The sequence below is a fragment of the Chelonoidis abingdonii genome, chromosome 7, assembly GCF_003597395.2.
Source record: "Chelonoidis abingdonii isolate Lonesome George chromosome 7, CheloAbing_2.0, whole genome shotgun sequence".
NCBI lineage: Eukaryota > Metazoa > Chordata > Testudines > Testudinidae > Chelonoidis > Chelonoidis abingdonii.
Window position 1 is genome coordinate 72,268,091 of NC_133775.1, and position 22,783 is coordinate 72,290,873.

The 22,783-nt window shown below is 45.3% G+C and overlaps 1 protein-coding gene across 1 annotated transcript; it reads left to right on the top strand.

The window, feature by feature from the left end:
* Nucleotides 1-816: 816 nt before the first annotated feature.
* HDAC3 (histone deacetylase 3) lies at nucleotides 817-22,393 on the top strand. Its single transcript, XM_032772530.2, has 15 exons — nucleotides 817-949; nucleotides 4,483-4,565; nucleotides 9,626-9,768; nucleotides 11,751-11,832; nucleotides 12,225-12,281; nucleotides 12,377-12,432; nucleotides 14,412-14,545; nucleotides 14,857-14,937; nucleotides 15,020-15,093; nucleotides 15,337-15,401; nucleotides 15,836-15,925; nucleotides 16,109-16,167; nucleotides 18,872-18,951; nucleotides 20,612-20,769; nucleotides 21,097-22,393. Exons 1-15 carry the CDS (start codon nucleotides 895-897, stop codon nucleotides 21,164-21,166), a joined length of 1,287 nt encoding a protein of 428 aa, XP_032628421.1. The 5' UTR covers nucleotides 817-894; the 3' UTR covers nucleotides 21,167-22,393.
* Nucleotides 22,394-22,783: the final 390 nt, after the last annotated feature.

Consider the following 22,783-nt stretch of genomic DNA (forward strand, 5'->3'; position numbering starts at 1 on the left):
CTAACCCTCAACAGTTTGTAGAGTCCTGCAAATCTGTGGCTATCCACTTTATATTCACAGACCCTGATTGGGGATCAGTTGTGGATACACATTTTGTATCTGCCGCAGGTTTCGAACAGTTTGGATAGGAGCCATAGGAGTTGGTTTTGAGTGACACTGACAGACACCTTCTGCCTCTACATCCCCTAGGGTGACCAGCTGTCTCGATTTTATAAGGGCAGTCCCAATCTGAGGGGCTTTTTCTTCAAGAGGCTCCTATTTACTCCCCCCACCCGAGTTTTTCGAACCTGCCGTCTGGTCACCCTATGCATCCACTGGCATTTCCTGGCCCTGGCGCAGGAGAGCCGAGGGCTGCATTGGCAATGTTAGTTTTTACTCTGCGTCCGCTCTGCTCTTGGGGTGGCCTTGGCACTGCGCGTCTCTGGTCCCTGGGAGAGAGCTCGACCCTGCTCACCCAGGCGCCTCGTCGGGAACAGCGCTCCCGGCAGCCCGTCCCGGGGTCGGCGCAGCCGCAGCAAAAGGGCGGGTTCCCGCTCCCCAGCCCCGGAGGAGGGGGGCGCGCCAGGGACAAGGCCGGCCGCACCCGTCGCTCCCAGGGGCTGTAGCGAGCTGCAAGGGCACGAACTCCCCGGGGCCGCTCTGTGACGAAAGCCGCGTCACACCCGCCATAGCTGCGCGCGCAAAAACGCTGGTTGCAACGGGGAGAGGATGTGTCGGGTTGCGGCCCAAGGCTCCTCCGCTCTGCGGGGCCCCGCCCCCGTAATTCTGCGCAGGGCCCGGCGGGGCGGGCCAGTGCAAGCTCTCAGCGTTGGGGGCGGGACTCGAAGCGCGGCGCGGTGATGTCACGGGTTGTGGGCGGAGCGGGCAGGCGGCGGGTCCCGGCGGTGGCGCGCTATGGCTAAGACAGTGGCCTATTTCTATGACCCGGACGTGGGCAACTTCCATTACGGTGAGAGGCGCGGGGCCCGCGGGCCTGAGGCAGGCAGCGGTCCCGTTCTTCGCCCTGGGCGGGGGCAGGGAGCGGGCCCTGGGCGGGTGGGGAACCGGGGGCAGGGAGCGGGCCCTGGGCGGGTGGGGAACCGGGGGCAGGGAGCGGGCCCTGGGCGGGTGGGGAACCGGGCGGTAGGGAGTATTGCTCTGTGAAGCTACAACAGAGCCTCTCTGCGTTTCACTTACACCCAGAATCATCTCGGAACATTGAGGACTTTCACATAACCCCCTTTCAGGGAAGCTGCTACACTCCTTGGTTAAAGAGTTGGAGGGGGCAGGCTCTTTCCCTCTGCAGCTTTTCTCACTGGCCACATGCAGGTTGCCACACACAAGCTTAGGAACGCTTCCTTTTTGGGTTTCAGTTAAGTCCAGAACCAACTCTGGAACAACTGAAATATCCTCAACCATCATAGGCCAAGAGGTACCTTCTGCCTGCTCCACAAAGGACTGGAGGTACGTTTTCCTTCATTAGGCACAGTGCTGTTTGCAACAAACAGTTGAAAACAGTTTTTCCTTCAACAGATAAACTGTTGCCTACCACAGACAGTGGCTCATCACTTTTACCTGGTTCAGGCTCACTTTTACAAACTTCACTTGCCAGCAATCCATCGCCCACCAGAAATCTACACTTAACTTCCTTGGTTAGGGCTTCAGAGTGACCATCAGGTTCAATTTGCTCAAAACCCCCCCGATGCTTTCTGAGCTGCTTTCTGCACTTCCTCTAATTCCAGTGCCACTTCTGGGATATTAGACACACCTTCAGAAACTTCTTCACTATATAAACTTTTTCTGACTGGACAAACAGCAATTTTCCACAATCCCAAGGCTAGAGAGAGACACTTCCTTGTTATTAGCATACCTGGTTAAACACATGGAGCTACCTAGAGTCAAACACCCCCTCTTCAAAAATCTCCCAGTTAGTTACAAATAATACAGAGGATTTACATTAATACTTTTTCTAGGACTGGGTTATGAGATTACTCTGATTAAACATAGTTACCATATCACTGTTAAACAACATACCAACATTCTTATAAACTGAACAGATTCTGTCTCCATCGTTGCTGTAGCTGGGTTTCCAAGCTAACACAGTTCCTGCTGTTCTTTCATTATTTTGATTTGGAGTTTAAGTCTGATAACCTGGGTCTCCGCTTGCAGCAGTTCCATTCACCTCCTGTGAGATTCTCTGGCTCAGCTTCTTTTTCCAGCTGGGCCAAGGTTTGCTTCTCTGGCATCCGAAGTTCTGCCATTTCTCTCTCATGCTGAAAATGCTAGCTGTCTCTCGGGGCTTATAGTTTTGATTGTGGATCACTCATTGTGACTAACTTTTTAACCTTTAACACTTTCAGTATCAAAATTTTAAAATTTGGAATAGCGTGAGGTTCTGATCCACAACTCAAATGATCTGGTTCTGTGGATCTTGCCAAGGCTATACCAATGTGACCCTGGGGTAGCCCTCATTGGAAATGCCAGGGTCAGGGCAGGCTGCAAAAGGGAGAGCAGATACTCCCAAGACTGGTGGGTAACACTGAAGTTAAACTCTCCAACCAGTCACAGACTGTGCTTCTGATCCACCATATTGGTTATCAAGAAGCAAAAAAAGAAATCACACAGCCCCATTTATTGCATTCCAGTTCTCTGGCTCCCAGTCAGCACCTAGATCCAGTATAGTGAGAAGTTATTTTAAAACTCTACTCACATACACAAAATGTTTTTTGGACCCCAAAGGGGTCAGCCGCATTACTAGGTCAGTATAGGTTTGGATCTTACCCAAAATACCACGCTGACAGCCAGTCCTTTAGTGTCTAAACAGGGGTGGGCAAACTTTTTGGCCTGAGGGCCACATCTAGGTATGGAAATTGTATGGCGTGCCATGAATGCTCATGAAATTGGGGTTGGGGTGGAGGACGGGATGTGAGCTCTGGCTGGGTGTGCGGGCTCTGGAGTAGGGCCAGAAATGAGGAGTTTGGGGTGAGAGAAGGGGCTCCAGGCAGGGGGTTGGAATGTGGTGGGGGTGAGGAGTCTAGCTGGGGGAGTGTGCTGCCCCATCCATAAGTGCCGTCCCTGCAGCTCCCATTGGCCGGGAACTGAGGCCAATAGGAGGGGCGGGGGCAGTGTGTGGAGGCCCCTGGCTGCCCCTAATCGTAGGAGGTGGAGGGAGAATGTGCTGCTGATTCCAAGAGCTGCACGGCGCTTGGAGCAAGGGCAGTGTGTGGAGGCCCCTGGCTGTCCCTAAACATAGGAGCTGGAGTGGGAATGTGCCGCTTCTTCCAGGAGCTGCAGGAGCTCGAGGGCCAGATTAAATCGTCTGGCGGGTTGGATGTGTCCTGTGGATCGTAGTTTGCCCATCCCTGTCTAAAACTAAAGGTTTATTATAAAGAAAAAAGAAAGACCAAGAAGAGAGATGTTAAATGGTAAAACAGTCACATACATTCAAAGACTTCAAAGTCCATATATAAGGTTCCTAGCTGTGTTGGTGAGGTTGTTGGCTTGAAAGGCCCTTTGGAATACATCTACAGCTTGGATAGGTCATTCAGTCCTTTGTTCAGAGCTTCAGTTTGTAGCAAAGTTCCTACAGAGGTAAAAAGCAGGATTGAAGACCAAAAGGAGAAGATGCAGCTGTCTTCTTATAGTCTTTTGCCATATGGCTTGTGCTTCCTTTGTTTCAAACAGGAACTGCCCACCCCATGGCTTGGAAACTTTTTTTGTCCATAGGCATGCCCAGCCATTCCTTGCTGAGTCCTCTGTCTTCTCTCAGTGGGTCAATAGTATAACTGGTGGTCCTTAATGGGCCATCGAGTGGGCTACGCAGTGCTGATGCCAAACTGTCTGGGGGCTCACCCAGAAGCATAGCACGAGTTTGAAATACAGACATACATACGTATCTATAAACCGTAATACAAAGGTGATACGAATGCACAAATGAGATGATCATATCTGGCAAATTACAACTTTTGCAGATATCTTACATGGCATGTCTGGCATAACTTATTGCAGTTTTACAATATTAGTATTCATAATGTTCTGAAGTGTCCCCCAGATTCCATACAGCATCACAGTGGTCCTGTGGGTAGGGAGGGGAGAGGGCAGGGGGAGCTGGCCCTGTGTGTGGGGAGGGGAGGGGTCGGGGGGGAGAGGGCAAGGGGAGCTGGCCCTGTGTGTGGGAGGGTGGGAGTGGGAGAAGGCAGGGGAAGGTGGTCCTGTGTGTGGGGAGGGGAGATGGCAGGGGGAGCTGGTACTGTGTGGAGGGAGGGGAGATGGCAGGGGGAGCTGGTACTGTGTGGAGGGAGGGGCGAGGGCAGGGGGAGCTGGTACTGTGGATGGGCAGTGGGTGGGAGAGGGCAAGGGGAGCTGACCCTATGTGTGGAGAGGGTGGGAGTGGGAGAAGGCAGGGGGAGGTGGTCCTGTTTGTGGGGCAGGGAGAGCCGGGGGGTGGGGAGTGGTGTGTCTATCTATTAATCCACTTTGTGTGCTGTCTTCTTTTCTTTCCAGGAGCAGGACATCCCATGAAACCTCATCGCTTGGCACTGACCCACAGTCTGGTGCTTCACTATGGGCTCTACAAGAAGATGATCGTAAGCATCGCTTATCTGATGATGCTGAGACTCCCGTCTCAGGGGAGCATTGTCTGTGGCCTGTAAAGCCCTATATATGCTGCAAACGTAACCATGTTAAAATATGATTATAAAATATATTTGTCTGAGCTATGTTATATTATGGCTTATTCTTGTCTGTGTACACAACAGTCATGTAACTGTATTAGGATAGAACATGGTTCTCTATATACCAGGGATGCTTTAAGCCAGTGGTTCTCAACCTTTCCAGACTACTGTACTCCTTTCAGGAGTCTGATTTGTCTTGCGTGCTCCAAGTTTCACTTAACTTAAAACTACTTGCTTATAAAATGAGACATAAAAATACAAAAGTGTCACAGCACACTATTACTGCAAAATTGCTTTTTTTCTCATTTTTGCCAAATAATTACAAAATATATCAATTGGAATATAACTATTGTAGTTACATTTCAGTGTGATACTTGAGCCTCTTTTTCACTTGTGAGCCTTGTAATTCTGGTAGACAGTGAAGTGACAGCAAGATTTAGGTTTTTCTTCACATTAAGTATATTCCTATTCTTTGTCTTGGTGGCAGTGACAGCAGAAAATGAGACTGCAGAAAGATATGTTGATTCAAAAGATAACAGAACACCCAAAGCATGGTTCCCAAGGTTAATGTACTTTTTCTGTACTAAACATCAGAACTAGGTTAGTGTGGAGTCATTAAACTTCATTTGCAGACCATGGTCTGAGGAGAACTCAAGAAGATTTTCTTGCTGCCTGGCAGACACGCTACTGCTGCTAACATCTGATAAAATGAATGGGTTTCTTATCCAGCTGAATTGAGCTGAGTTGAAGAATGAGTTGAACGTTGGGGAAATAATTTTGCTCTGCTCAGTTTCCCCTGTTCAGACCTAATGAAGCATTGGAAAACAGATAAAGTCTTTGTCTCGACACTTGGACTTCCAGAATTTAGTTTTCTTAATATAAGCTTTTGCTTTAACAATCTGAATCTCTGTGATAGCAGACATGGCCTTTCATGGACAAATTTAGATCACTCAGCTTGCAAGATATATCTGTGAGATAGGCAAGTTGAGCTAATCACAGAATGTTGTCAGACACAGAAGCAAAAGGGAATTAATGATCAGAAAAAAACGTTAACTTCTGTGCATAATTCAAACCATCTGTCAAGTACTTTCCCTCTTGAAAGCCAGTGAACCTCTGTGTGAAGCAACAGTTGCTGATGTTCTGACCTCCTCTCTTTGCAAAGAATGCGAAACAGGTGAGCATTGAGTGGCTTGGACTTGTAAAGTTGACAGTTTTGACAAACTTATTTAAAACTTTATGGAGCTCAGAACTCCTCTTTTTTGAAGCAAGTTCTCTCAGTGCATCAATTGAAAGGAAGGACTTTCTTTCTTGATCCTAACTACAAGCCTGTTCACTCTCTTGGTCATTGCAGTGGCCCCATCAGTGCAGACAAATTTGCATAAATTCCAACTCAAATTGTATTTTTTAAAAAAAGTCAATTAGTTTAAAAATGTCCTGTTGAGTAGAGTTTGCCCTTATACTTTTTCAAAACAGTATGTGCTTGTTGATAGTGGTTTCAGGGCAGCAAACATTCTCTGACACACAGTGTCATTTGATAAGGGCACTTTCTTGAGAGTATCACCTGCTTTTTTAATCAGGCATGTTTTCTGCAAGCACCACAGTCACAGGCAGAATAAGATCTTTGATTTTGCTGCAACAAAGGAGGCAGCATAGAAATAGAAATAATTGAAGTTTTTCATTTTAAGCTGACAAGTCTGGAACTCAGAAAACTTTCTCTGAATGGCAGTCCTAGCTCCAGCTATAATATGAGTTTAGGTAAGGCACCTCTGTCCCTTCCTTAAAGTACTATCATCTTATAATGGTAACCTAGACATAGCCTAGCTTCTTCAGATGCTCCTACATGTTCCTGGGTTTTTGCGTGTCTCAGTTTGGATTTTACTTTGCACCTCTAAGAGTCTTTTTTTTTTTTAAATCCTGTCTGGTCCTTTGTTCTGCAGGAGGCTTATTTCTATGTTAGTGGGCTTTAGCTCCTCTCCTGGTTAAATCAGTCCCACAGGCCCTGAGTTACTGGAGCTAATAGTTCTGGTGTTCTTCTGGAACAACTCTTAAGTGAAAACTGATAGGAACTATCTTGAGCCATTGCCTCCTCCTTGCCTGATCCATCCTAGAAAGTTTCCTAGTGAGAAGCGCTTAAACTAGAATATTCATATAGAAAATACCATTCCTTATCCAAGCCAACGTACAGTTATTGCAAATTATTACAAGGCACATCATATTTGTCACAATATATCATTTGGCTTCAGAAATATATACTCTGCAACGTGAGTGGGTCATATGGATTAAATAATATGTCCACAGCCAAAGATGGTGTACCATGTAAGTGTTATGGGGAGACTCCAAAAATACATGATTTCAGCTGTGGATTTCAAGATACCTGTTTGAAACTGTGAGGTAATTGTTTTTATAAATAGCAACCAGCCATGCTAGAAGGATACTTGTTGGTTTCCATTTGTACCTTTCTCAGAAGAGCTACTGATTGGGAAGAATAGCTTACTGTATATACTCGTTCATAAGCCTAATCTTTTTAGTAAAAAAGGGAAGGATCAGAGAAGGAGGTTGGCTTATGAATGGGTATAGAGAGGGAGAGGTGGGACACAGCCCCTGCCCCCCAACAGAGGGGGCAAGGAGAGGCAGCAGAGCCAGAAGGGAAGAGGCGGGGCCAGAGTGTCTCCGCTTCTGGCCACGCTGCTCTCCCCCCAGCCTCCAAAGTGTCTGCAGCTTGGGGCTGGCAGGCTGTGGCCACACTGCCCACCCCGCCAGCCGGAGCAGGCTGTGGCTGTGACGGCCCAACCCGACCTGCTGGAGCAAGCTGTGGCCGTGCCACCCAGCCAGACCAGAGACATCCTCACTTGGCCCGCCCCAGCTAAGGTAGGAAGAGATCGGATGGGGAGAGTGGGGGGGTCCCAGTCTAGGGGTGGGGTCATGTGGGAGGTGGTCACAGGGGTTATTTCCCTGACCCCCAGCTTCTCCCCCCCCCAAAATTTCCCCACCAGTTTCTGTCCTGGTCCGTCAGGGTAACAAGCTGGAGTGCTGGGAGACTTTGTTTACTTAGGTTTACCTCCATACCTGCAAATGCTTGAAGTAAACAAACTGTTTCGGCCCGGCAGTGGCTTATCCTGATGGCCCGGGAGCCAAAGTTTGCCAACCCCTGAATTATAGGGTCGGCTCATGAATAAGTCATAAAAAATTTCCATTTTTACTTATCCATCTTGTGGGGGTGAGGTGACTTACACCAAACCGGCTTATAATCGAGTATATGTGGTATTCTTAACCGTGAATTCCCAAACTTCCAATGTTTGGGTTTTTTAAATATAAATTGTTTAACTTCCTGGCTCTCTAATCTTTCTTTTTAAAATAATGTTCTTTCAGGTTAAAAGTTTGATACTTTATTAATCTTAAAGCCAGTTTAACAAACTCTTTGTGTGGGTATTGGCCAGTAGTGCTCTGTAGTTGCATGTTTCCATAGGTTACCAGAATAATCATAACAGTATAATTATACCCATATAGCTATACCGGTATAACTCCCTGTGAGGACACTCTTATTCCGGAATAACCATATCCACACGGGGAGTTATACCTCTATAGTTATGTGAATATATTTCCCCATGGACACAAGCCCAAGCTTTCTCCGACTTTTTTAAAAAGCAAAACTTTCTTAATTTTGTTAAAAGTATACATTTTAATTAGAGTCAGATAAAGAAAGGCAAAACTTAAGTTTCCGATTAATCTCAGAGCAGCTTAATTTACTCTCATTGTACATATATGTTAGGGGGCTTATTGCTTCACCCTCTTACTTACCTGGTCCTTCTTGCATGAACAGAGAGCAACAATACTTGAAGTCCAAAGGTGCAAACAATTCGATGTTTATTGGGGTGAACTTCCAGCAAGCATGATTCCAGTTTCCTTCCTTAGTGTCCCCCTTCCCAGCTCTGACACCACAGAGCCTTGCCTGTGTCCCTGTTCCCATTTTCCCCTTTAGCAAGACAAGATTTCAATTCCCCCATCCCCAGTCCCTGTTCCCATTCCCCCCCTTACTTCCTGATTGACTGCAGACTATATAGTAAAACTTGAGTTCTGCTTAGCTATACCTTAACCAATCATTTTACTGAAATTTAACTAACCAATCCTAACATATTGTAATATGGTTATTTAACCAATTATATCCCACCACCTTAATTGGTTTACACCCAACAAATTAATTATACAGTAGACTGAAACAATTACAGAACCAGAGACCATGCAAATAAACATACAAAACAATACAGAAGTGAGGATTTTACAACTACATCTATACAGACATAAGGGTTTTCCAGCTGTGTCTATTGATAAGTGAGTTATTGCCAGACAGGATGCTATCTTCTAGGCTCCTCCCTTTCTCTGGAGGTGATAGGAATACAATCCTGTCCTGATATTCCTAACAGCCCAATAGCATCTTATTTCAATGTGACTAGTTTGGAATGTGAGGATGTGACCATACACTTCCCAGCTTATGGCTGCCTAACTACATCTTAGCTGAAGGCCTTAGCCTGTCACAGTAAGAGAAGGCCATTACACAGACAGTGATTTTGATTCTCTCTTTTATACCTCTATAACTAGCTAAGTGATAAGAATACACTTAAATTCTTAAAGTATAGGTCTTTGCAGACAGGCCTGAATATCTATATCCTAACAATATATGGTATTCTTCTTTGTTAACTTAGTTAAAAGTGTACTTTAATATGAAAAAATGCAACGTTGGCAAATTCATATTGTTATGGACACCATCTCTTGAATCAGTCCCTACTTTCCGGATCACTTTTTATTTAAATTTGCATGACACTTGCTCAACTATGTGCTCAGCTTAACATTTTTAGACTGACACAGTTATTTGGGGTATTTGTCTATTTGGAGTTAATTTGGTGGTGAGATTTTTGGTAGCCAAGGTAAACCTAACTCTGAGCAGGAAATAACTGTTGTTTGTCCTTCTCTTTGAGGTTTTTAAACCATACCAGGCATCCCAGCACGATATGTGTCGCTTCCACTCAGAGGATTATATAGACTTCCTGCAGAGGGTGAGTCCCAACAACATGCAAGGATTCACCAAGAGCCTCAATGCCTTCAATGTGGGTGATGACTGGTGAGTATCTAGCACTTAGCAGGTGAATGGGAAGCACAAGGGTTACAGTAGATTGTTTGGTGTGGTATGGGTGCATCATAATGGTTCCAATACAGTGTGATATAAATTTTACATTTTTAACTTAGAAAGCCCTACAGTCTACTGGAGCCATCAAGATGTTGCAAACAACTTGTTGAGTAACTGTTATTGCTGTAAATCTTCTTCCTCTCCCTTCTCTTTTTAATCTCTTTGAGTTTCAGTTGTTAGGTCTGAATCTAGATGGTAAGCTCAGTGCTAGGGACTGTAATTTAACTTGGTTTCATGAGGCTCCTAGCTCATAGACTCATAGACTCATAGGTCAGAAGGGACCAATATGATCATCTAGTCTGACCTCCTGCACAAGGCAGGCCACAAAACCCTACCCATACACATTTATAACAACCCCTAACCCATGACTGAGTTATCGAAATCCTCAAAATTGTGATCTGAAGACCTCAAGCTGCAGAGAATCCACCAGCAAGCGACCCATGCCCCACGCTGCAGAGGAAGGCGAAAAACCTCCAGGGCCTCTGCCAATCCGCCCTGGAGGAAAATTCCTTCCCGACCCCAAAGGTGGCTAATTTTGGTTGCCTCAGTTTTTTGGGTGCCAAACTTGAGAAACTGAAAGGTTCTGACTTTCAGAAAGTGCAGATAAACTCTGAAAATCAGTGTCTCAAACTTTGCACCCCAAATCGCTAGTCAATTTTGAACATCTTGACCTCAAGCAATAAATAATAGGATAACAGCACAGTCTCTATATACTAGTATTCCCACTAATAAGTGAGGACAGGATGAGAAGTGATGAGATTTAGCTGTGGGAGGCAGAAGCTGCTGTCCTTGCTTTTCCATAGTCTCCTTTTCTCCAAACTGAACAAGCCCAGTATTCTTAAATACATAATCTGCTGGGAGTTTCAGCTATTTGCAGGACTACAAAGTGCTGTCGACACAGGTCAGGCTGCCACCTACTTTAGGGTGAGCTTATCTGTCATTCTTGTCATTCATTGGTGGCCATATAACACGTTTTTCAGACACCTCCCTGGCCTGCACTCCTGTGGCAGTGGTATTTGCTTTCTCCCTCAGCCAATCCTCTCATTGGGTTAATTTGATTGTAGTTCTACTTTTGGGAAAACAGTGTGGTCAGGTACAAGCTCTGGGGCCTGTTAACAAGTGAAACACATGGAAGCAACAGATTTGAGGTTTATATTTTATTTCTGGTAGATTGTGTGCTCACATTGATATATTATGATGTGCACTTGTTAGTGTGTACATGCTGTGAGTCACTGAGAATGAGTAAAGGAGTTCTTCTGCCGTAGCAAGCCTGCTGGCTAGAGGGGGATTGCATGATGGAGATGAGACATAATTTACTACTTTGAGCAAGAGCATTGTACATCCCTGGATGCAATTTATTGCTCACAGCAGTCTATTCAGTAGGTAGATGAATGGCTGGGGAGCATCTTCAAACTAACAGATTACAACCCCATAGGAATATGGTGTGTGAATAGATGTCTTGGACAGCCAAGTTCCCTGTTGTTGTTTTTGTTGTGAAGTCCTGCCCTCTCCCTTACACAGGATGCCTTGTATCTTCTCTGTCCAGGACCTGTCCCCATATATGCATTAGCATGGTAGAAGGCAGAGTTTAGTCTGTAAGTTTCCCATTCTCTAGATCTGGAGTATATGGTGAACAAGATTGTTCCATACTAACTTGCAAGTTTCTTGTAATTATCATCAAATCCACCAAGTTTTCCATAGTGTTTGCAAAGGATGGTGTAATGTTGCCTAGTGATATGTAGTCTGTAGTGAACAGGGTCAGAATGACCCCAAATTAACTTTCTCTAGCAGAGACTGCATTTTGATGATATTTGTCTAATGGTCACTGAGAGTTTTGTTTTGGTCTCAATCCTGGAGACGTGTATCTGAAGTTAGGAGGTTCTGTTCTGTTTGAATTTTGTGTTCTCTTTTTGCAGCCCAGTGTTCCCAGGCCTTTTTGAATTTTGCTCTCGCTATACTGGGGCCTCATTGCAGGGAGCAACGCAACTGAACAACAAGGTAACTCTGAGCTGATATGCTTGTCCTCTTTGAACACTGACATGCCAACTGTCTGCTATGGGGGATGGAGTTCCTAAAATAATCTATGCTACATATACTTATTGTAAAAACACCAACTCGGTGTCACCTGTCTGTTAATTTGTGAGGGAATCTCCTGGATTTCCCCCTCCCCCACTCTGACTGATTGCAAACACTGATTTAGTACAGCTTAAGTAGCTTGACTGGATGACAGATAGCAGGGCATCTGAAGGGACTGGATGGGTGGGGAGAAAGGGGCAAAAATAATAATTGTGAGCCACAATGTGGGGGCAGGGCTGATGTCCATACTGACATGCAGTTGGGCTTGGGGTTGTTGCTCTTATCTTTGAGCTAATCTGCTCTTCCTTTCTTAGATCTGTGATATTGCAATAAACTGGGCTGGAGGCCTGCATCATGCCAAGAAGTTTGAGGTAATGACACAAGACTAAGTATTTCTGTGTCTCACTCAAAGTTGGCCTCATTGCTGCTCTTCTTTTGACTCCATTTTATTTTCTTTGCACTGCAGGCTTCTGGGTTTTGTTACGTCAATGACATAGTTATCGGCATTCTGGAGCTGCTCAAGTAAGGACTCGGTGTGAGTGCAGCTGTGATACTGTTCTGGATTAGAAGTGATGCTCTGGGAGGGTAATGATGTGAGAGATGCCCTGTGTGATGTGGTTGTAGTATGGACACTGCCCTTCTCCACATCATAAATAGGATCCCCTCTACTGATAGAGGATTCTTCCCTTCTTGTTCTCCTTAATTTCTGTTGTGCCTTAGAAATAGCTGATCATTAGCTGCCCTGGACAGTCTCTGTTTCAGGTGTCTTCTATAGCCTAACAGCTGTTGAGGCGTGTCCCTGGCATGATTCTCTTCTTATGTCTCCAGCCTCTATCTCTACTGGTAGCTTCGCTTCTCTACCAAGACCCTGCCATTGCAGAGTCCGAAACACTCAGTTCTTTACCTACTGTCCTCTTCTCATCCTCAGAATCAGGAATAGGTCTCAGTTAAGGCAGAGGACTGAGAATAAGGGTTTCTGGTCGTAGCTTTGTTGTTTTCTCAGTTTACCATCTGTGAAATATTTTTCTGCTTCACAGGGCCCTTTTGAGGCTTACTGTGTGTATAGTTCTTGCCATTGTTAAGCCCTTTGTGATAAATGCAAAGTGTTGTGCGTTGGAAGGTAAAATTTGAACTACATGTGAATCTGGATTCTAAATTTAACTGTATTGGCTCAGGAAAGGGCTCTGGGTATCATTGGAGACAGCATAATGGAGACCTCCACTTTGGTCAAAAAAATTCAGTTGTGGTCCAAAAAAAGTCTAAACTCGTAAGGAATGGGATGGAGAATTATAGAAAGGCATTCTAATATTTTCTGGATTAATCAAGGTTTGCTGCCTCTAAATGTTACTGCAGTGCTAGTCACCTCATCTCAAAAAGGGTGTTGGCTCTGGTTAGGGTTATGTCCCCTCTCTCTTTAACATTAGTTAACATTTAAAGTGGGGACATATAAGTTTTGATGTTTTAAATGACCTCTCCTTATCTGACCTCTGCTTGACAGACCTAGTAAATTTATTGCCCAGTAATTTCAACTCTCCTGCATTCCCCTGAATGTCCACTTGGCAAGAGGACACTTCTCAAGCCCAGCTGCATATCCTTTCTCTCCCCTGCATTCAGACCTCTGTTCTCAGTAACTTTGGCTTCAGCCTTCACTCAACTTTCCTTTTTCCACATTCCCTGTCTCTGCAATGCTGCCTGTTGCCATCTAGGCAACAATGCCCCTGGGCACTCTGTCCTTCTGCCCACCGTGGCTGAGATCCACGTTCCTGCCTCCGTCTGAATGACTGCACTTCATTCCCCTGGCCTCCTCAAGTCCTGGCTCTCCAAACTCCAGCACTGTGGCACATACAGGGAAGAACAGCTGCTTCCATCTTCAAATTACTTTACTCCCCATTCATTTCAGGAGCATTTAAAAATTGCTCTAATTGTTGAAGATTAACTAGACTGTAAGTTCTTCAGGGCAAAGACTTTTGTACATAAAGTGTTTTTTAAACTTCTCTGACTGTACAAGTCAGTCAATTCATGGACTTGCACTACCCAGCCTTATCGCTGGTTCCTCTCACTTTGCGTGTTCACCAGTGGCCTCCTTCCTGACCCTTTGCATAATCTTTCTCCTCCCAATGCAAGAACCTTCTCTGCAGCCTTTGCCGTCTGAACAGGCCCATTGCATCTCTCTCTTTCATGTGCTTTCCATCGTGTCTCTAGTCTGCTCTTAAAACCTGTTGTTCCTTGTTCGTGCCTCTTAATATAACAGACAAGAGTGTTTTAAGGTACTGTTTGTATGGAAGATGCTCTATACAAACATTACCTTGTGGGCTAATGACAGAGATATTCTCCAGAGACCCTAGAGGGGGACCAGATGGGCTTGCTGAGTCAGAAGGCCTTTGACATATTACAGGCTTGTTTTATGGGGGTTAAATTTTAGGAAGTCATAGCAGAGTGGTTGCTGTAGTTGGGATGGCACCAGTGGACTGTAATGCGCCTTTGTCTCCTGTTTCTGGCAGATATCACCCACGTGTTCTCTACATTGACATTGATATTCATCACGGAGATGGTGTTCAGGAGGCCTTTTACTTGACAGACCGTGTCATGACAGTATCTTTTCACAAATATGGGAACTACTTCTTCCCTGGTACAGGTACAGAATTTCCACTGCCCCAGTGAAGTGCAGATTTCAGGCCCCAATCACTGCTGTTACATGGTAGTGTGAGGTTCTGGGGCTCTGGTTTCAGAGAGGAATGACTGAAGAAAGGAGTTCTGGAGAGTGGGGAGAGGCTGAGTGAAGGATATGGTCCCGTTGTAGTTTGCAGAGTAGGTGGAAAGGATCTCCATGCCATGGTTGGGTCCCTTGGCAGAAGTCTTGATTTGCTGTTGTCTATACTGCCCACACTTATGACGTTTCAGAGCTGATCCTTGTGTGCTGTGACTCTGCCTCCTTTCCTCTGCCAGGTGACATGTACGAGGTTGGGGCAGAGAGTGGCCGCTATTATTGCCTCAATGTGCCACTGCGGGATGGCATTGATGACCAAAGTAAGTGGAATGCTTTCCCTGAGCCCCAATGACCCTGTTTGCCCTCTTGAGCCATGATGACAATCTGTCTTTGTCTCTAAAGGTTATAAACACCTCTTCCAGCCAGTCATTAACCAGGTGGTGGACTACTATCAGCCCACATGCATAGTGCTACAGGTAGGAGAGCAGGTCTGTGTGTATCTGTTGCAGAGGAAATGGATAGGAGGTAGGCACTCTCCAGTATGTGCATCTGTGGCTCCCTGGGGAAATATGGATAGGTGGGTTCTGGCTCTCTGGAATGCAGCTTGTGGCTCTGTGGTAGGTGAGTGTATCTGTGGGATGCTGATGGCTTGTTAGGATGTGCATCTGGAGAATAATGCTTCTTAGCTAGGATTCAGCTGTTCTCTTTCTCTTCCCTAGTGCGGTGCTGACTCCCTGGGTTGTGACCGTCTGGGTTGCTTTAACCTCAGTATAAGAGGACATGGGTAAGTTAAGCAAGGATGTGAATGGAACATTTAAAGGACCATCATTGCAGTCAGTGAAAGGATCCATTGGGTCCTTCAGTGTGAGACTTGAGCTCAACGAGAGTAATCTAGTTCCCTGTGGGATAGGAGGGTCTCCTCAGAAGAGCTAATAAGGGGCAAGATTCTGCAGAAGCAGAGTTCCCCAGACTAGATTTGGGATCTTGCAACATTTCTTCTGGCAGTGCTCTGCCAGAATGCATGAACACAGAGCTCAGATTTCTCTCAAGCCATGAGAACAGCTCCCATCAGGGCAAGGTTTGGGTTTCACTGATGGGAGCCCTGAAATATGTGTATCATACAGTTAGGTATGTTACTGGGTTGAGCATGGTGCTGCATTGATGAGCTTAGATCAGCTGCTAACAGTCACAGGTTTCCCTTCTGTTTTGGGTTTTTAGGGAGTGTGTGGAGTATGTAAAGAGTTTCAACATCCCCCTTCTGGTGCTGGGAGGAGGTGGCTATACTGTTCGTAATGTGGCACGATGCTGGTGAGTCTTTCACATGCTTGCTGGAGGATGTCCTATTTATTGCAGATGGCGTGAGGGTTATCAACACTTGTGCTCCTTTGGGCCTTTATGCAGCTGTAACTGGCACTGAGTTTCAGGCTGACTGCTGGTAATGGGGGAAAAGTCAATCTTTTCTGGACTGAGTAGAATGTTCTGTGTTTTTAGGACCTATGAAACATCGCTGCTTGTGGATGAAGCAATTAGTGAGGAACTCCCATACAGTGGTGAGTTAGTGTCATCTTGTTACAGATTACTATGTTGTGCGAATATTTAAATAGGGTAAGTGGGATGACCTGGGTAAGTATAGGCCCCTGTCAGTCTGACATCTCTCCTGGACAAGAAATTAGAGCAGCTGATATGGGACTATTTTAATAAAGAATTAACGAAACGTATTATAATTAATGCCGATCAACATAGGTTTATGGAAATAGATCCTGTGAAACTAACATAATTTGTTTTTTTTGATGGGATTACAATTTGATAAAGGTAACTTGGTAATGCACAACATTTTGATTAGAACAGTGTTATTCAGGCCTCTGAGTCAGGAGCCAAATTAACAGTCAGCATTGCCCAAAAGAGCCACTGTCCATCCATCCCCGCCCAATATTTCCACATTTAAATATGAATTGATAATACTATCGTAAATGAAATAATGAACTCACATGACTGTGACTCTTTTGGGTAATGCTGATTGCTAATTTGGCTCCTGAACCAGAGGCCTGAATATCACTGTTCTAATCATATATTATTTCTCACATCAAAATGACTGACCAAGTATTGTATCAATTAAAATTGATTGATAACATAGTAAAAGCATCCTGCTTGGTTAATAACTTAGATTGGTTAATAATTAAATCACATAGCATTTTAATATCACGTGCTGCAAAAAGCCACAGGAGACATATTAAAGAGCCCACTTGTAGCTTGTGAGCCTCAGACTGAGGATCATTGGATTAGAAAGATATAAAATCAATGTAAGATACATTAAATGGAATAAAAGCTGGCTAACTGACATGTCTCAATTATAAATGGGGAATCATCATTGAATGAATGTGTTTCCAGTGGGGTCCCACAGAAATCTGTTCTATGCTATTTACTATTTTTATCAATGACTTGAGGGGAAAAAAAACATAAAATCATCATTGAGAAATTTTGGAGATGACACACACATTGGGGGAGTGGTAAATAATGAAAAAGATGAGGTCACTGTTACAGTGTGTTCTGGATTGCGTGGAAAGCTGGTTGCAAGCAAACACTATGCATTTTAGTATGACTAAATGTAAATGTATGCATCTAGGAACAAAGAACATAGGCCATATTTTCAGGATGGGGGACTCTCTCCTGGGAAGCAGTGACTCTGGAAAAGATTTGAGGGTCATGGGGGATAATCAACTGAACGTGAGCTCCCAGTGCGATGCTGTGACCAAAAGGATTAATGTGATTCTTGGATGCCTAAACGGGGGAATCTTGAATAATTGTAGAAGGGTTATTTTATCTCTGTATTTGGCACTGGTGTAATGACTGCTGGAATCCTGTATGCAGCTCTGGTGTTCACAGTTCAAGAAGGAGGTTGATAAATTGGAGAGACTTCTGAGAAGAGCCACAAGAACGACTAAAAGGATTCGAAAACCTGCCTTATAGTGATAGACTCTGGGCTGGTCTACACTAAGGGGGGTATCGATCTAAGATACGCAATTACAGTTACATGCATAGTGTAGCTGAAGTTGAAGTATCTTAGATCGATTTACCTTGAGTCCTTACCTCTAGATGAGACGCGATATATTGATCCCCGAAAAATCAATCGCTACCCGCCAATACAGTGGGTAGTCTGGACGTACCTCCAAAGAGCTCAGTCTATTTATCTTAACAAAGAGAAGGTTAATGGATGACTTGATTACAGTCTATAAATACCTGCAGGGTATGTTCAGATATTTGATAATGGGCTCTTCAGTCTAGCAGTGAAAGGTATAACACTGTCCAGTGGCTGGAAGTTGAAATGAGACAAATTCAGATTGGAAATAAGGTATCATTTTTTAACAGTGAAAGTAATTAACCATTAGAACAATTTGCCAGACTTGTGGTTGATTCTCCATCACTGGCAATTTTTATATCAAGATTGAATGTTTTTCTAAAAGAGCTGCTTTAGGAATTATTTTAGGAAAGTCTCTGACCTGTGTTGTTATACAGCAGGTCAGACCAGTTCAGTGGTTCTCAAACTTGTACTGGTGACCCCATTCACATAGCAAGCCACTGAGTGTAAAGCCCCCCCCCTTCTAAATTAAAACCATTTTTTTATATATTTAACACTATTTGAAATGTTGGAGGCAAAGCTAGGTTTGGGATGGAGGCTGACAGCTCACGAACTCCCATGTAATAACACCGTGACCCCCTCAGAAGTCCCGACCCCCAGTTTGAAAACCCCTGGACTAGTTGATCACAATGGTTCCTTTTAGCCTTGGAATAAATAAATGTGAGTTTCACCATTCTTTTCATAAATTTAGCTGATGTGCTTCTATGTTCTAATGCTTCAGGGACTTTAGCTGGATTCCACACCTACGTTAATTAATGTTAACCAGAGTGGGGCCGAAGCAGTAGTATCTTCTGATCCTAACCCAGGTGTTCCTGTTCTTTCTTGCTTCCTACTGTACACATCCCCTATCTGTGGTGGGCCTCACTGGACAGACATATTTGCATTACAGCCTCATGTTCTAAATTCTTTACACAATGTTCCTGTTGCGTTCTCTTTTCTTTCTGGCAGCGTACCCCTCGTGATGATAGAGTTGGCTCTCACTGTGCTCTTGATGGTATGGTGACAGCTAGCATGGTGTAGGGTAGGCTGTTCCCATCTCTGCAGAACAGTGTTTCAGAAAAACTAGTTTCAAACTCCCCTTGCCCCTGTTCTTTAACTCTTTACTGGTTCCCTCGCAGAATACTTCGAGTACTTTGCTCCAGACTTTACCCTCCACCCGGATGTCAGTACAAGAATTGAGAACCAGAACTCTAGACAGGTGAGTGGCTCTGGCTTTGTCCTGGACATGCTACTCTGCATCAGCTAACATAGGCCATGTGATGTAGTCTGAAAAGAAAAGGTCTGTGTTTGATGCTAGATCCTGTGAAATCAGGTGGACTTCAGCCAGCAGCTCACCCAGGAAAAACTTGTCAGGGCAGGGCAACAAGAGACTTTCCTGCTCATCCCAGTGTTGGACAACATGCTTTCTTCTTTGCAGCCACAGGCGCCAGCTTCTAATTTTCCCTGCTCCCACTGCACCCCTTCCTCCAAGCCCCCACCCTGCCTCTTCTCACCCCTGCTCCACCCTCGCCCCACCTCTTCCCTGCTTCTTTCCGCCCCTCCCCTGATCGTGCCCCGTCCCTGCTTTTCCCCTGCCTTTCCAGCACCTCCTGCACACCTGACTGTTCTGGAGTTGTTGAAGNGGGCACTGGTGGGAGGGAAGCTTGGCTGCTGGTGGGTGCTAAGCACCTGTCAGTTTTTCTCCATGGAGTGGGCACCTATGTTTGCAACCTCACAGCATCTTTGAGATGTAGGGAGCTCTCCAAAGATATTTCATATCTGAGAAACTTGAAGGTCCTCTTACAATTTCCTTTCCACTTCTGAAGCACCTGCCCTGACTCTTAGGCTTGGTCTTATGTCAGCCGTATGTCAATATAACTAGGTCATTCAGCAATGCAGTTACACTGACCTAACTCCCAGTGTACACTAGCGCTGATTGACAGGAGAAGTCTCCCATTGACATAGCTACTGCTTCTCAGGGCTGTGGATAACCCCTATAGCAATGGCTCTTAACCTTTCCAGACTACTGTACCCCTTTCATGAATCATGATTTGTCTTGTGTACCCCAAGTTTTCACCTCATTTAAACTACTTGCTTATTACAGAACTCAAAATCAGACACAAAAATACAGAAGTGTCACAGCACATTCTTTCTGAAAAAATGTTTACTTTCTCATTTTATCATATAATTATAAACTAAATCAATTGGAATATAAATATTGTACTTACATTTCAGTGTACAGTATATAGAGCAGTATAAACAAGTCATTGAAATTTTAGTAGGGAGGGATAGCTTAGTGGTTTGAGCATTGGCCTGCTAAACCCAGGGTTGTGAGTTCAATCCTTGAGGGGGCCACTTAGGGAGCTGGGGCAAAAATTGGTCCTGCTAGTGAAGGCAGGGGGCTGGACTCAATGACCTTTCAAGGTCCCTTCCAGTTCTAGGAGATTGGTATATCTCCAATTATTACCTAGTTTGCACTGACTTCAGCAGTGCATTTTATGTAGTCTGTTGTAAAACTAGGCAAATATCTAGATGAGTTGATGTGTACCCCTTTGAAGACCTCTGGAAACCCCTAGGGATGCACGTACCTCTGGTTGAGAACTACTGACCTACAGCAATGGGAGAAGCCCTCCTGTTGGTGTAGGTAGTTTCTTTGCTGAAGCACTACAGCGGCACAGCTGCATCCTTTTAAGTGTAGACAAGCCCTCAGTGCCTGCGTTGAGTATGTTATGCTCTATGCTACAGTTTAAAGCCATTTGCATTGATGGCATTTGCATGGCCTTAGGGCATGCATGGTGCAGGCAGGTGTTAATGCCAGTAATCGTGGTACTGTCTCTTCAGTCTAGCTAAGCTGATCTGCTCCTTCTATTCCTAACTAGTACTTGGATCAAATCAGACAGACAATATCTGAGAATCTGAAAATGCTGAACCATGCTCCCAGTGTCCAGATCCATGATGTTCCTTCTGACCTGCTCAGTTATGACCGTGCAGACGAGCCTGATCCAGAGGAGAGAGGCTCTGAGGAGAACTACAACAGGTACTTGGCCTCCTGTTCTCCTTGTTCTGATGAGCTGGGAAAGGGGCTCCTCTCTCCTGTTCACCCCATCCCAGTGAGCGGAGATATGGTGGGGACTGTCCACATCCCAGAGTAGATATTGCATCCCTTTTGATTCCAGAGAAACTTCTCTACTAGCACATGGTTACATGCCTCAGAGGTCATATCCCATGTCTGCTAAGTGAGGAGATGTGTCCCTCCCTCCCCTCGTTCTAGCAACGTGTTCTCATGCATGTGTCCAGACAAGCTCTGCTCTTCTGAAAATGCTGGAAAAGGCTGCCTGTCTTTATGTTCTTGTCTGTCTTTCAGGCCTGAGGCTTCTAATGAGTTCTATGATGGTGACCACGATAATGATAAAGAAAGTGATGTCGAGATCTGAGGGCTGAGTTGTTGGACTCTGAACTGTGGGGCGGTCCCTATTAAGACGTTGGTGCTTGGTGGAGATGACTGGGATACACATGAGCCAGTAAAAGGTCTCTTTTTGGACCTCGCCTTTATATTTGACGCATGTGACAGCAGGAGCAGCATTGCTGGGGCAGGCTGGCTACCTGTGGAGGCACAGAGCAGTGAAGCCTGTTCCTTACCCTCTCCAATCCCTTAGGGCTCTGACTCTCATCAGTAGGACAAATGGAAATTCATGTGACGCTTGGATCCACACCATGGTGTCTGTGCTGCTGCCATACAAACAGTTTCAGAGCCCAGTCTGCATGGCTTCACCAGCTCCTCTCAGTACAGCTCAGGCTCCAGCCAGAGAGATGGGAGTCAGTGCCGCAGTGCCTAGAATCTTCCTGTCCCCTTCATCAGCACCACTCAATGTGTCCTTGTCCCTCTGCTCAGGCAAAAGTCCACTGAAACCTGCAGTGAGTACACTTCCTGCCAGCTTTTCCAGCCATCCGAAGTTCCTGTGTTTGGAGAAACCCAGTAAAGAGGCAAGACCAGTTCTGGGGTTGAGACTGGGGGAAGGGATGAGACTGGGCAGTTCTGGTTCCAACCTGGTGGAGCAGGGAGGGGAGAATATATTCAGAGTGTAGCTTTTGTCTTACTCTGGAGTAACTTCGTTCTGTGTCTGCTAACAAGAACCACAGCTATTTGCCATATTTGGTTGTGTCCCAAACTCCCTATCTAGATCTTTTCCTGGGGCTCAAATTACTTTGGAGCAGAGGGTGCAGGGGTTGGTTGCAGGGGTCTGTGCCATACCTGGTGTGGTGCATTCCCACTTCCGTTGTAACCTCCAGACACCTTTCCCTCCCCTAGCCCAGGCTCTTTTACACATCCTTAGAGAATTCGGGGTGAATCACATACTCTGAGTGGCAGGCCTTTCCCCTCACTGACAACCCAGAAGAATTCATTCTGTTCTGTGGTGCGGGAAGTGGTGCCTTTAGCTGAAAAGATTAACTTTTCTACCCCTACCATGGTGTAGAGACCTTTCTCCTAGGGCCCCCCTCAATCCTGAACACTGTCTGAGCCTGGGAGCTTGTGCTGTCTGTGTTTGGAGAATTTTGTCTTAGCTGGGGAGATGGAATGGGCATCAGCCTCCTGCTCTCTGTTCTTTTCTGTTTGTTTTACCAGTGTTTTTAAACAATAAACGAAGATGGTATTTTTCTTATGTGATTTGTTGTTTTGTCTGTTGGAAAGCTCATGCATCGTTTGCTTCTGAGTGAAAGCACCATAGGCTTCTAGCTAGTGCCCTCTGTGCAGATGAACTGACCACCTTGCAGGGAGCAACAAGCCTTTGCTCTTAAGGGCATGTTTGGAGAAGGCATTTACAATTAATGGTCCTTTCTAATCACAAACCTCCTTGAGTCTCTCTGCTCCTTGCTATGTGTTCCACCCTTATTTCCCTAATCCTAGCACCCAGGACTGAATTCCCTATTACCGAGTCTCTAGCTATCCTCCACGACTGCCCCCCACACAAACAGTGATTGGGCCCCTCTCAATTTTTTTGAGTCATATTTGCTAGCTAAAATATGTTATCAGCTTTTATTTACTAGATAAG